The sequence below is a fragment of the Tetrao urogallus genome, assembly GCF_951394365.1.
Source record: "Tetrao urogallus genome assembly, chromosome: 2".
NCBI classification, from domain to species: domain Eukaryota; kingdom Metazoa; phylum Chordata; class Aves; order Galliformes; family Phasianidae; genus Tetrao; species Tetrao urogallus.
The window spans coordinates 81,074,180-81,089,341 of record NC_136814.1 but is presented as its reverse complement, the minus strand read 5'-3'; the positions used below and the strand labels follow the sequence as shown (position 1 = coordinate 81,089,341).

General features: G+C 44.4%; 1 protein-coding gene across 5 annotated transcripts in view; it reads left to right on the top strand.

The window, feature by feature from the left end:
- Nucleotides 1-867: 867 nt before the first annotated feature.
- RIMS1 (regulating synaptic membrane exocytosis 1) overlaps nucleotides 868-15,162 on the top strand; it is a gene marked incomplete at both ends in the record, with an annotated part of 287,625 nt that continues 273,330 nt past the window's right edge. For all 5 annotated transcript variants that reach the window (XM_079550251.1, XM_079550253.1, XM_079550252.1 and 2 more), the window contains one exon: nucleotides 868-1,031. In XM_079550251.1, the coding sequence (XP_079406377.1) occupies nucleotides 868-1,031 (164 nt within the window). The remainder of the gene's footprint in view (nucleotides 1,032-15,162) is intronic.

Sequence of the window (15,162 nt, the reverse complement as noted above, 5' to 3'; positions counted from 1 at the left end):
CGGTCATGGCGCTGCCTCGGGGTGACGAGTGTGCAGCTGGAGCTGAGGCAAGCATGGCTGATGTGCGAGAGAGCGGCGGCTGGGCGGCAGCTGGGTGGCCCGCAGCCTCGGGCCGCCCCGCGGAAAGCCGGCGGCACAACTCCTCGGCGGCCGCCCCGTTTCCCTGGGTGCCTCCCGCTTTCGGTGAGACAGCGGTCCCGGCGGGGACCGGAGCGAGCTCCCGACCCCGCCTCGAGAGGCGGACACCTGCGGGGGCACGCGAGGAGAGAGGCAGTGCCGGGGCGGCGGGAAGAGCGAGGGGAGCGGGGGACGGCGGCGCCGGCGCTCCGGCTCTGGCACGGCCGCCTGGGAGGGAGGCAGCGGCGGCGCGCCTCGGACTCCGCCTAAGCGGCCCCGAGCTCTCCTCCCTCCTCGCGGCGCCGAGCTCGCAGGAGCGGAGCATCGCATCGCATCGCTTCGCATCGCATCGCGGCGGCGGCACCCGCCCCTCCTGGCCGGCCCGCGGCGCACACCGCCTCCCTGCCTCTCTCCGTCCGCACGCAGCCCCGCCGGCGGCCATCGGGAAGCCCCTGCACCGCGGCACCCCCGCCCCGCACGCCCACCGCCGGGAGGATGGGCTGCGGGCGACGGCGCGGCGGCCCCCGAGCTCCGTGAAGCCGCGGAGACAAAGGGAGCGAGCGGCGGCGCAGCCGGGCTGGGGTGGATGCGAGCAACCATGAAAGGCTGCGTCTCCGCCTCCTCCTCCGCTGCTGCCAGAGAGCTGCTGGCCGCCGCCGCTCGGAGGACTACACTGTGAGGGGAGGCGGAGGAGAGCCGGCGGGGCTCGCCTCGCCGAGGCAGAAGGTGTAAGGGAGAGGCAGAGATAAAATGTCTTCTTCGGCGGGGCCCCGCGGCCCTCGGCCACCCACGGTGCCCCCCCCGATGCAGGAGCTGCCCGACCTGAGCCACCTGACAGAGGAAGAGAGGAACATTATCATGGCAGTGATGGACCGGCAGAAAGAGGAGGAAGAGAAGGAAGAGGCCATGCTCAAGTAAGCAGACGCCCGTCATTCATTCATTCGGTCGCTCATTCATGCGCCGCTCGCGGGCGGGCGGGAGCGGGCGCTGCCACGGCCGGAGCCGGCCGCTGCCCGGGGCCGCCCCGCGGGGCCCTGCCCGGCACGGAGCTGCCGAGCCGCGGCCGCGGCCTCGGCCCCTGACTTCCTCCTGCCCGCGCCCGGGCAGCCCCTCCCGAAGCGGCGCTGCCCATGGGGGAGCCCGGCGCCGCGGGACGGAGCGGGACGGCGGCCCTCCCCGCCCCCAGGGAGCGGGACAGCGGAGGGCGGGTGGAAAGCCCCACTCGGGGGCGAGGCGTGATCCCTTCGGGGTCCCCGCGACCCCGCCTCTTCCAGGAGGGGCCGCTGGGTGGGGTTGCCCGGCTCACCGGAGCGGCCGTGCTGCCCCCGACTGGCCTGGTCTCGGTCTCGGCCGTCTCCCTCCGCACGGCTCAGGGCTCCGGCCCCGGCGGCTGCCCCGCCCCGCGCTCCGGACCCCCGCGCGGCAGCGGCTGCGAGCGGCTCGCTGTGGGAGCGGCTCGCGGTAGGGACGGCGAGGCGTTCGTAACTAGGAAATCTATGTAATTAGTCGCGCTGCTCATCGCAGAGGGAAGCGTGTCTGCGTGCTGGCGGGACGGAGCGGGCTCGGACTCTCCGGCCGCGCAGAGGGGTGTCGGTAGGTGCCACGTTTGCACATCAGGTCCCTGGCACTTCTGAAGCTTCGCTCCCTCTCGCCCTTCACCCTTGCCAAGAAACACATGTGACCACATTTTCCAGCCTCCTCCGTCTAGAGGTGGCTTCAAACGTAACATTGCCCGCAGTGAGCCATGAGGAGAAACAGGTTGAAGCTGTCGCCTGTGGAGGGAGGTGTCAGGTTGGATGGGGCCCTGGGCAGCCTGGTCTGGTATTGAATGTGGAGGTTGGTGGCCCTGCCTGCGGTGGGGGGGTTGGAGATCCGCAATCCTTGAAGTCCCTTCCAACCCGGGCCATTCTGTGAGGCTGGGATCTGCTCTCCCAGCTCCTCATCAGGCCTGCTCTCTTGCTAATGGCCGTGGCAGGTAGGTGAGGGCAGTGTACGCAAAGCCCCAGGTAACCTAGGCCCTGGGTGGCAGGAGGTGGGTCCCCGCCTTGCTGCCTGCCCAACACACCGCTGTGCTCAGTAGGGCCGCTCCCAAGGCGGCACCCGCTCTGGGTGCTTTCGGCAGCGTCAGAAATACCCAGTGACACGGCACGGCTGCACCAGCTGATGGAGCTGCCTCATCTCCTCAGGCTCCTGACTTCTGCCCTCACATGCTGCATTCCGATTTTGCCTCTGCTCTTCCTCATGGGTCTCCTGCTCTTAAGTTCTGCATGGGCTGCCGGAGCTGAGGGCAGCAGCATAAGCTGGGCCCAGCGCTGCGTCTCGCAGTGAGAATGTGAGGCTGGGAACGTGATGCTGGGGTCTCGGCTTGGGACAGTGGATGTGGGTTGCTGCTCCTTACCCTGCGGTGTGGCTCTCTCTGAGATGTGCTTTGTGGAGACACATTGTTTTCATCAATGTGGTGAAATGTGAGCAATGGCTTCCTCTTTAGATTCTATTTATCAGAAGAAAATTAAATGGAGAAATAGTTCAAAGGCTTTAAGCTACATTTATCCTTCTCCCATTTCTTGTCTTCCAGAACAGCTACTTCCCTATAAATATTTAGCTTGTATTCCTTGAAGAAGATTACTGGTTCTGTGGTGCTGTAGAGCAATACTGTAAATCTTACAGTCGCTGCAAGAATGAACTTTTGTCAGTTGAGATGGTAATTTCTCAGCCTTGTTCTTGTTAACATGGGGTAGAGGATAATTTTTTTTTTTTTTTTCCCTAAGTTATGCTCTTCTTTCATATTGGTATTTCTGAATTCTGGACTAATACTTCCTTTCCTGTGAAATTATGGGAATTTTTAGGGGTTTCACTGAGCGAACTGGGATATATTAAATATGATTTTTAAAGAGGTAAAAAATTGCAGTTTGTGAATTCATCTTGAAATTACTTGACACTGTCTTCTCAGATTTGTGATATTCAAAGGCTTTTTTCTTACAACAGTTTTTGCAGTTCATAGCAATGACCATCCAGGCCTGAGAAGTTGTGATTTTAAGTATACATTTATATTTCTTTAAAGAAAGAGTCGGAAATTAATTGAAAGTACATTGGGAAACTTGTAAACCTTAAAATCGGACAACTGGCTTACAAATTAGATCATGGCAAACAGCTGGATTACTGTTGGCAATTACATGGATCCATCGTGATCCATATGGCAATCATATGGATTACGATTTGGCTATTACAGAGAACCAGTAGATTTTGAAATCATTTACCTTTTATTTATGCTGAGAACTTAATTCCTTTCTGGGACATGAGTTGGACACATCTTTCCAGAGAGTAACCTTCTTAGGCTGACTTTTGAGACAGTAACTTCCACAATTTTTTGGAGGCTTGTTATAAATACAAAGTGATTCCACTGGATGACACAGCTATGTTATAAAAGTCATACATTGTCACGTTCTCTTGCTATTATCTTCAGTAAAAGTTGTTCCAATTTTCCAAATGTCTTCAGCTGCCACTTTAAACACGTTTCTTCCAGTAACACCCACCTACACATCTGGAATGTCCCTTGGAAGTTAAGGGACCTTAACTTAATACTGATCTGTATTGCGAACTAGGCTGCATTCAGCTCTCTGTGGAGCAGAGGTCTGTTACGTGCTGCCTCAGGCATCACGAGGGCGAGAGAGGGGGCAGTGTTTCTTGTGTGTTCTGGTTGTCCTGATGGTTAGCAAAACAAGTTTCTACAACACTTTCCAGCATTCCTTATAGCAGAAAACTGTAAGGAAAAATTACCATTTGTTTAAACTAATGTATTCCTCAGCTGATAGTCATAGCATTGCAGATCCAAGGAAATTTGAGCTGCTGCTTTGAGTAGATTCTGTGGTCTTCAAGAGAAGGGATTAGGGTCATCAGTGAAGGGAACATGTCCTTCTCCTCTAGGTCTGTACCTCTCTGGCTTCCTAAGCCCATTTCTGATTCTGAGCTAAAAGCACTGTAAAATCCTGCTGCCAGTTCATGCTGACATCAGCATGCACTGCAGCATGCCAGCTTGGGAGCAGGGTGCTCCTGCAAGGAACAGGACAACGTACGATGAAATACTTTCTGTGCTTGCTCTGGGGGTGTGGCAGAAATGCATCTTTCAGTTCGAAACCTGCATGTCTTTTTCCAGAAGCTTGCACTGTCAGTTTGTTGACCTACTGAGTTTCCTTCAATAGTCTAGGGCTGAAGAAACTTGTCAGGCCCTTAGGATAAAGGCAGGCAAGTTGTATGGTGCAATTTTTTTTTTTCTTTTTCTTTTTTCCTCCTATGTGTTCTTGGTCAATGGCAGAGACCTTGTCATCCCTTCATCCTTACAACATCAGATTTCAAACCACAGTATGTGGGATTTGTGGAAGGGGAACATTCTATAATCTTGATCTGTTTAGTATCTTGGAGCAATGTGCTTGAGGAGTTAAGGTTTTTGTGAAAGTTCCCCCTTTTGCTTTCTTATGAACAACTTCACCTTACCAATGAAGAACACTTTACTAATATTAGCCAATTGCCTTGAAATTAGTGTTGCATCTAAAGGCATCAGCATTTTTGCACCATGTCACTAGGTGCTCTTGAGAATACAGTTATGCTTCTGTGCAGTGAAGTGTAGTCCCGGCCTGGTATATAGCTCTGGAGACTCAAATCCACACAAACAGTTTGATGCTTACCTGGCACAATGTAGAAACTGAGGCACCTTGAGTGCACTTCACAGATCTTTCTGTAGTGGTGCAGCAGAGAAGTTGGTTGTCCCTGCATGTCCAGAGCTTATATAGCTCCCAAGCATGTGCCTTAGCTGCAGGCATGTCTGCTGCCTGACTTAGGCTTAAGCCCATTAGGGAGTCACAAACTACACTGTCACATGCTCAAGTCCTCTGAAAGAGCTGATTATTATACAGTGCGTGTATAGTGCATATTGATATTCAACCATTAACTCAAAATGATAATATAGCAACACGTAGGTGATAGGTGGAGTTACTGCTTCTTTCTACTTTAAGTGCTAATAGCCTGATGGCTAGAAAGTGGTTGCCTAAACCAAGCACACTTCCCAGTCTGAAGAAACTCTGTCCTACAGAAGTGCCGTTCTGGTATGGCTCAATAGTTTGGCTCCTTATATGGAGAAGAATGAGAAGTTTATGAGCTCGGGAGCCTAACTCAGTAGTGAGCCTGATAGAGCTCTCCTTGCAAGTGAAGCTCTCATGCTACATTCATCTGGTTACCCAGGGCTATTAAGCCTTTTTTAGAAGAGTCAGAATAGTTGAAAGGACTGAGAGCTCTGGGAGGAGAAGGAATTCCTTCTCCTTCCAGCTTCACAGTGATAACATCAGATTTTGGGGATGTCTGATCATTCTGGTCTCCAGCAATTCTGTCAATTGGAGCGTGATCTTTCAGACCCATGCTTCCACTGTTCCTGCACTGTTTGTGAAGGACAGTGGTAGAATGTGTCACGGCCTCCCCTGCAGACTCATTCACATAAAAAGCATTTTTTCCTGTTCTATGTGGGTAGGTAATACTGAAGCTGAAAGAGGTTTGAGTTGAGTGGTTAATGTTTCTAGCCTGAAGTACAGATGTAGAATGGTTGACTCTTTTGTGACTAACAAATTATGGGGATGCAAGAGAAGGAATTTTTTCAATGAGGATAAAGAAAGAAACAAACAGTCATTTACAAAAATGAAAAAAAAAAAAACAAAACAACCCCAAAAAAACAAACCAAAACCCAACCCAACAAACCAGACAATTTTTTAAAGGAAAAATAGATTAAAAATTTCAAGTGTACATTCTAACATTAGACAGCCTGAGACAACTATATTATTTGTATGTACAAGGTACCTTGAAGATAAATAACGCTAGGGAATATGCAGCAAATTTCAATCATAGACAAATCACAGAACTGCATATGCTCATATGGATGTACTTAAGCTTAAATTTGCTTATGTGCAATTGTGTGCTTTGTCTCACTGGGTTAGTTAAGTACTATGTGCAGAACATGAGAGCTGTGAACACATAACTGAGCTCCAGTTCTGTTCAGCTGTGGGCTTTCAGAGCCCAAAAGAATCATACACTGCATGGATAGCCAGAGTACTTCTCTCCTTGTGGAAAAGTAGCTTATCCAAGGGGGAACAACTGTAACTCAGTGTTAGATGGATTTAATAAAAATAAATTAGAAAAAGCTTCCTAACTACCACGGCAGTAATTTTTTGGAGCAACTTTAAGGGGAGACAAAAACTCTTGCTACACCTCTGATGGGATTTAAGAAGAAGGTGGAAGAGATCATTTTCAGTGTATTGGCAATAGTTGGAAACTTAACTCGGGAACTTAGACATTTTGTTGAACTTTTGTAACTCTAGTTGAGTAGCTCTAGAAGAGAAGCTAACAGGCACTCAAAACGATCCTAGCTTTTGAGAGTTGTTTCAAGAATTGCTATGGGAATGGCAGTTAACAATTAGGGAAAAGGTGATTTTAACACCCAATTTTGACCATCTAGTATGGTGCATAACCTTGATTTTAGTAGAATTCAGGGGTATTGGAGCTGCTCTATTCTTAGGGCTGCTAAATCCTGAAGTTAGTTGTCTTTGCTTAGAATCTGATGTGATGAGAGAGGTTTCAAGATAGGCCATATAATTTCCTGTGTGCAACCAGAAGCTTCCATGCTGAACTACTAGCTACGTAACTGGAGTTTAACAGATTGGCCAGGAGGCATGTGCTCTTAACCAATTTCCTGGAGACAGTTTGTTTCCTTCTCCATTTCTAACATTTGGACTATACCTAATATTGGCAGAAAACACTGAATACTGCTTGAAGCACAGTGGCAACTGCTGCCACCTTCATTTTATATTCTATTTACAGGTAAAATAGGGACCTAGGGCTCCATGAGCACCTTAGCCTGAATGGTGTAAACCTGCTGATGTTAATTCTACTTCCATAAGCGTGAGGAAAAGAAGAAGTAACACCATTCTTCATCCTTTCTGTTGAAACTGGGACACTTGGCAGAAATGAAAGCAAGAGTCATAGGGCCATCATGAGGAAGACTATACTATCTTTAGGATGTAACTTCTTAAGTCTATCTTTAATCCCACTGAGAAGACAAAAGAAGAATCAAGAGTTCTGGGAACTGCTTGTGCATTTGAAAGCAAGGAATGAGAGGATAAAATAGATAAACAGTATAGAAACTCCTTTGTTGTTGCTTATTCTTCCTGTGGTCACGTGAATTTCACTTTTCCTTCTTTCATCAAAGGAGACCAAATTGCATTGGATGGGGGGCTGCAAGGAGAATATTCATGGCTTTCAGGAAATTTCATAGGATTGGTAGCATTTTTTTTTAAGCAGGATGGTGAACTGAGTAGTACAAGGAGACAGCTATATGCAGTCAAAATGTGTACGTACAACTGCACATAGTCATGGTAATTATAGGACAATCATAGGCCATTCTTCCAGGGGCCATCTCACCAGCAAGGCAGGAGAAGGAGACTGTCAGCAGAAAAGAGCAAAGTTTTAGGGATTTCCTTAAATCCTTGGAGGAATAGGAGGTGATAGGGGGTGAGAGGCAGCAATAAACACTCCCACCTTGTAAGAGGACTTCAGATATGTACGTGCTGAAATTTGGGAAGGCCTGGGGTGCGAACTTTCATCCAGAGTTCTTTTCTGATACCTTTTTCAGTGGGTTTATTGAAGTTGACAGGACTTTTTCTGTGTGTGTGTGTGTCTTCCCACAAAGAATTCCACAAGAATCCCCCCATGCTTCATGTCTGGCTTTGTCATGTAGAAAGCATGACATTGCACAAATACTTTCTGACACAGTTGTAATAAATCTAGATCTTAAAAGGAACTGTATGGAAGATTGGTATGGTTTTGGGTTTGTTTTTTTTTTTTTTTTTGGACAATAGCAGTGTTTTCTGAGGGAGAACACCATTAAGAGGCTTTTGAAATTCTGAAATACAGAGAAACAACTAACAAAGATGTAGCATGAACCATTCATCAAGAAGTTACAAAGCATTTTAAGACTTGAAGTTAATACCTTAAGAAAAGGCTGTTTTAAAAATATTGGCTTAACATGTGCCGTACTTGTTTTCAGGCTTGTTGTTGGGATGCAGACTTTTCTTCAAGTGCAAACTTGAAGAATGAAATTGAAGTTTTACTTGTGGTTGCCAACATTAGAGCCAGTTATAATTCCTATGTTGTTACCCTCTCCCTTACTTTTCCTACTGATGCACACTGCACTGGTTTTCTGCACCTTCTAGTTTTAATTTCTGCTCTGATTTGGCCTCTTTTTTTATCCAGGGAACTACAGCATTGGCATGGAGTTATGATTTTGGGAAAAAAAAAAAAAAGAAAAACTTGAGTGCCTGCAGTTTCTCTCTGGTATTTTCCACTGGTAATTAAACATGCTTCAAAATCGTATGTAATCAATTACAAACTCAGTCTGGTTTACTTATTTATTTTTTAACCCCAGATCCATATATTGAATGTGTAAGGATGGAGATAGCTTATCAGATCTCTGCATATGTCAAGAGATAAAATTGTTTAACCCTTTTCTTAAATGTCACAGATGTGGTAGAGTATTATACAGTGTTTGTGATGCTTAGTTTTGGAATCTAGGCAGAAAATGTTATTTAGAGGTGTTTCTAGTTTTCACAACAAACAACAGAAAAGAATACCACTATCAATTTGCTATCAGAATTTTTTAGATAAGGCAGTTTGCACGAGGCAGGGGATAGCAGTATAATTCTTTGCACTTACCACACAAGTAATCATCCTTAGAATTTGATTGCATATCAGAAAATTATGTCCAGAGAGAGTTTTAAACAAGAAAGCCATGTTGGAATATACTTTCTGGCAAGAAAAGTTACTTGCAGTTTTCAGAATAATGATACACACACACACAATATGATTTATGTACTTGCCACATCAGAGACATGAGGAGACACGGCACAATAAATAGTGGTTTCCAGTCAATTCTAGATTGAACTAGAACATCTGTTTTAGAGCCTATTTCTGAGTTTGTTTGTTGTTAGTATTTTCAGTGTCAGGACTTTGTGCACTGTGCTTATGGTAAGATGGCAAAGAAAACATTGTTAATCTTCTAAGACTGAGAAGTTTATGTGCATTTTTACACATGCTCTGTATTTTGGTCTTTAAAGACAAATTTGTAGTTAGAATTGTGATTTAAATGCCTTATATCAAAATGCAGATATTTACTGTAAGCACCTTAATTGAGAGTTACTTTTTCAGTCTTTGTTGTGTGAAATTTATTAGGACATTTCTTGTGAGTGCAACATAGCCCCAGCCATGCTGTTTTGGTGTAGAGAAAGTCCACTCTTCTTGTACCAAGAAGTAGAGCTCTCTTAGTGTTGAGAATTTCTACTGGAAGTCTTCAGATGCTTGAATGGCCTGAGCGGGAAGCATCTTTTCAAATGTTTCTCTTAGTTATCAATACTGCATGCTCTGAACTGATAAAATGAAGAAATTATGTACCTACAAGTAAGTCTCTCTACTTCTACTAGTAAAAGATATGACATCTTAAAAACCTAGTTCAGTCCACAAGGACAGCAAGCATTATAAATTTAATAGACAGTGTTCATAAAGATTAATTCCAGTGTCTTTGAGTATGCTCTGAAGGCTTCAAAACGGTGATCTTGAATTAGGGTCTTGGTCTTTGCTGGCAGTCAGACTTCCCACATCTCTCATGCGGAGGTTGGTGATGAGTGGTGAAGGTTGATGATGAGTAGTGTTCCTTGGGGACAGTCTTGGCACTGGTGCTTTTCAACATCCTTATCAATGATACAGACAGTGGGATCATGTGAGCCAACAGCAAGTTTGCTGATGACACCAACCTGTGTGGTGCAGTTGAGTTGCAGAGGAAGAGATGCCATCCAGATGGACCTGGGCAGGCTTGAGGAAAGTACCCATGAGAGCTATAATGAAGTTCTACAAGGCCAAGTGCACAGAGTTGCACTTAGGTTGAGGTAATCCCAGATGCAAATACAGACTGGCAGAAGAGCTCCTTGAGAGTAGCTCTGCTGAGATGAACTTGGGGGTCCTGAAGCTGGACGTGAGCCATCCGTGTGCTCTTACAGCCCAGAAAGCCAATATCCTGGACTTCTTCAAAAGAGGGGCGGCCAGCAGAGAGAAGGAGATGATTGGCCCTCTCTACTCTGCCGTTGTGAGGCCTCATCTGTAGTACTTTGTCCAGGCCTGAGGCCCTCAGCTCAAGAAAGACATACAGCTGTTGGAGTGGATGCAGAAGAGAGCCACAGGGATGATCAGAGTGCTGAAACACTTCTCCTTTGATGACAAATTGGAAGTGCTGGTTTTATTCAGCACGTAGACGTGAAGGCTTCAGGGAAACATCACTGTGGCCCCTCCAGTATTTCAGGGGAGTTTATAAGCAGGAGGGAAACTGACTAAAAGAGGGGAGATGAAATAAAAAATAAGATAATCAGGGTTGGTCTTTTTTTTCTTTTATATTCATTATTCTCTGGGTTTTAAATGATCTTTTCATGTGAAAATACACACTTTTGCACGTTAGCTATATTAACTTCAGAATCGTTTTGGCATTTGACATCAGGCAGCTAAATTTTGTACTGATTGAATGACATTGCAAAGATGTTGATGAAAACATAATGTGAAAGCTCGAGCTATGAAAGGACATGAACAACCTATGATAATTTCAGTTAATTTAGGTGATAAGTCTGCTTGGTGTTGTTATTTATAATAATGTTGACAATGCGAAAATGTTGACATTGCATGAAAAGCTTAAGCTGTATTGTTAAATGTTCTGCCAAATGGCTATGTGTTTTTAGCTATAGATGTGGAACATCAAAACAGCTGGCTGATGGAGTGCCTAGTGCATGAGGCTAGGCAGTTGAGAAGAAAGGACAGAATTTATGAGAACTCTAGATTATCGTATTTTAACTATATTGATTTTGACTCTGGATGCCACCTGCAAAGTATCAGGGTAATGGGTCTGCATCTTATGGATGAGAATTATATAAGATTATTATATAAGAGATTTTATATGTGTATGTGTGCTTGTGCCTAAGAATATGGAACCAAACTGTACAGAAATACGTACAAGCTATTTTATAGGTTTTAGTTGCAATATTATGTTGCTTGATATATGGAGAGCATCTTGGTGAAATTTGATCAGGGGCTGAAAATGGGGAACAATTTTGCCTGCAGATGTATTGCGACAGGTGACACAGTTAAACAAGTTGCTGCCATGGGCCAACAAACAGCTGCACTGATGTGGTCTTGTGCCTTCATTGAGTTTGATTAACTTCAGTGAGTCTCTTCCTCAAACAAGTGTCACTGAAAGCTCATCTGCTCAGTGGAGTAAAACTTAAGTGCTGCTGAGTCTTTCAGATGGGATGCTTCACTGTATGTCTTTTATTTTGCAGAATGAAGCACATATTTCTCAAATGCATTCAGTAACCAATTTATTATTCCGTAAGCTTTATGTAAAAAGTAAAATTCGGAGAGGTGAAACCGAAGCATGACTATCAACAAAAAAGCCAAAAAACATTCATCACTATACAAAAGTGTGTCTTTTTCTTTAAATTGCTTTTTGATTCTTTTTACCCCTAATTTCTTTCAGTCTTAATTGTGTATTTTGTTTTTCTTTGTTTTCTATTTCAAATTGTTTTTCAATACAGTCAGATAAAGGAACTGCATTCATTCAGAGGTGGAGATTGCAGTTATATGAATTAGTTCTGATACTGTATATATAAAAAGTATGTAAGTCTTTTGAGATGAAATGCAAAGTACATTTTTCTTACATTTAGAGCAAAATTAGATATTGATTTTTTTTTTAATGTGAAATCCATTCTAAGAATATATCACTAGCATATTATGATTCTTCTGTGTTTTACATGATTTGATATTGATTATAGTTTTTAAATTTAAAAGCAAAATCTCTGTGTAATTTATTTTGCAAATTGTTGGTATAACTGCATTATCTTAAAGCAAAGCATCCCCCCCTTTAAAAAGAGAGCATCCATCTTTTAAAAAGTGTCTCTCAAAGAATAGTATCATTCACTGTAAAACAACTTTAATTATGCATTGTTTGGTCTAGACTGACCGGTTCAGAGAATTTAGAAGTCTGGTCACTTGTAAATTCTTTTTTTCTGGTGGCAGTGTTTCAAGTTCTAATCTTGTCCCCATCTGAGCAGATTTAAATGGTTCATCTGGAAAAAGAGCTGGTAAGTTCTGGTTACAAGCCAGGTGACACAGTGCTCTGTCTTTCATCTAACTACACTGTTCTGATTCTTCCTTTTTTGGTTTCTATCTCTTATGGGATCAAATATATACAAGCTGAGGCTTCCTTGAGGTAGAATTAGTGAAGATGAGGGAAGACTTGAGGAGAACAGCAACAATTGTAGTGCTTCCTATTATTGCAGAGGTTTGTTCTCTTATTTTTTAGAGGGTTTGTAGTTCAGCAATGCTTTCAGCTCTGTCCTTGTAGAACTGATGGTCAAATGTTTTTTTTTTATTTCTGTCTGTGTGTAACTGTTTGTTGTATTTCTTACAAATTGGGACCTTGTCAGAATGATGCATCATTTCTGTCAACTTGAGGTGGATTACTGCAACATATTGTACATGGAATTACCCTTGAAGACAATCCTGTTGATCTCATATTGTGCTTTTTTTCTTTTTCTCACTGTTTGCTATTGCATATATTTTGGGCTAGAGCAATGGTTTCTTTCCTATTTACTGGTAGATTAATGGAGGTCAACTGAGACCACAGAAGGCGTTCTTAAAGTAGAGAAAACAGGGAACTTTCATGCACAGTTTCAGTGGAGGGACTTCAAATTTGAGAATTTTTATGGATGTCAAGTGGTGATGAACTTTCTGCAAGGGCAACTTTTGTTATATGAAAGTTGCAGAGGTGAGTAGGACCTAGTCTTCCTTGCATTTTATTTAAGAGTGTTAAATACCAGGTGTTAAATTTGAAGACAGGCCTTCACATGTCTGGCATTCATAAATAAACCAAGGAAATCAATAAGTAACTTCAGTAACTGCCAGCCTTTTGACTCCCTTGTCAGAGGCCAGGAACTGAATGAACAAGAAAATTCAAAGGGTTTTCCCTGACAGCAGAGGAAAAGTCGTGTTTCTTCTAGGTTAAAGCTGAGGCCACTGAGAGTATGGTTAAGCTTCTTTTTTCTGTTACCACAGTTGATCTGAATTTTTTTTGTTTGTTTGTTTGTTTTAATACTGTGGAGTGGGACTGCGGGTATGTATATGATAACTGTGGAAGAATGGTGACAGCAAGGAAGCTGTACTTGTGCTCTCTTGGTCCTCACCAACAGGTCATGATGGAGAGAGGGCTGGATCAGAGTGATGCACAGTACTGCCTGGTTTCCCACCCTTGTGGCAACTGCAGACAGAAGGAACTGATGTACAGAGGCAGCCTCCTGTGGGGTTTTCTCTCCCGGAATGGAATGTCTGTGTCTGAACATGGGTATCTGCTACCACTTCAGAAGTCTAGCAGTACCTTCCTTGCTTTGACCTGGGCCCCACATGGTGTATAAGACTGCTTTCAACACTTACTGGGCTTTTGCATCCCATCTTTGATTCCCTGCTCTACTGAGGGCAAGGCCTTCCTAATCTGAGTGTATGTGCAGGAGGAGAGAGTTGGGAAGCTGGTTACTGTTTTAAATCATGGGGAACTCAGGAGCAGGCTGCAGTTTTGGTAGCTGGCTGGCACTAGGTTTCCTCAGGCACATCATGGGTAGGTACTTCCTCATCTGGAGGCTGCCCTAGGGTTAGTAAAAGTGAGTTACGTTTGTATAATCCATATTTCATTTTTATCTTCTTAATTCTGAGTCACATCATAGCTACGGTTTTCAGCGTCCTTGCTGGATTACTGAGAAAAAGATTGCAAAATAGTTGGTATTTTGCACTGGGTTGGCAAGGCTATTTGCTAGAAAAACTGCGGTTGCTTAGTTGCCACAGGAGAGGAAGAAAGAAGGGAGGAGAACATGGGAGTGCAGATTGTGGCCTTGTGAGGGACAGCAGGAATAGGAAAACTATGCAGCAACTGGGTGGGAAACCTTAAGAAAATACACTTCATTTAAGACTCAGAAGGTTGAACTCTGAGGGTATATAGGAAGGTCTGCAGGGATCAAACAGGAAGAATATATGATGGAAGAAAGATAGGAAGAGAAAGCTGGAATTAGCTAGGATGGAAGCCTGAAAGTGGGCAGTGAGTGATGCAGATGCCTATTTGACTAGTACAGAGCAAGTGTAAAAAAGCACTTCTGCACACTGATAATTAGGTAATGAAAAGTGATGGATCCTCTGGTAACAGACCCGAGACCTGCATATTTATGCGTCCATTTCATTTTGGGCTTGAACAGTAGATAGTTAAGCAAACAGATCAGGAGAAGATGAACATTTATTGTCAGTGTAGAAATAAATGGCAAGTAGAAAATAAAAAGAATGAGAAATGCTCAGTGTGTGAGCCAGTCTCATGATTGTGAAGGGAGGAGCCTGAGTCATTTGGTTCAGAAGCTCAGGGTTTGGCAGTGATGCTTTCCTGGCTCTCTGCTAGCTTGGGTGGTGTAGTGAGGGCATCCTAAAACACAGGGGTGCTTGACTAAGAGTGGTGCGGGACCTCACTACGTTTGAATCTGATGTTCACAGAAACTCAACATTTTACAGTACTGCCTAACTGTTTTTGGCCTGCCTCTAAATTTCTGACTGGAATGTGGGTCTGTGTAAGAGATCTGGTCTGGTGTGACAAGGAGGAGGGTAGTGAGGTCTCAAGTTGTAGCCGAGGACTTAGAAACTCAGCACAGACAAAGTTCCTAAATCTGACAGTAGTAAATCCAAATTGCTGTTTCCAAAGCAGTTTGCTGCGTTAACTCAGTCTTAGAATTTTGGGGCCTTTGTGATTTTGAATGTTTGAAATTTGCTTCAATTATATTGTTTTACAAAGACGACTGTTTCTGGTTATGAAAGAGCCTCTGCTGTCATAGGAGGATTGTGGAAAGGCTCCGCACCAGGAGTTTACTTTCCTAATGGCGTAAACAGACA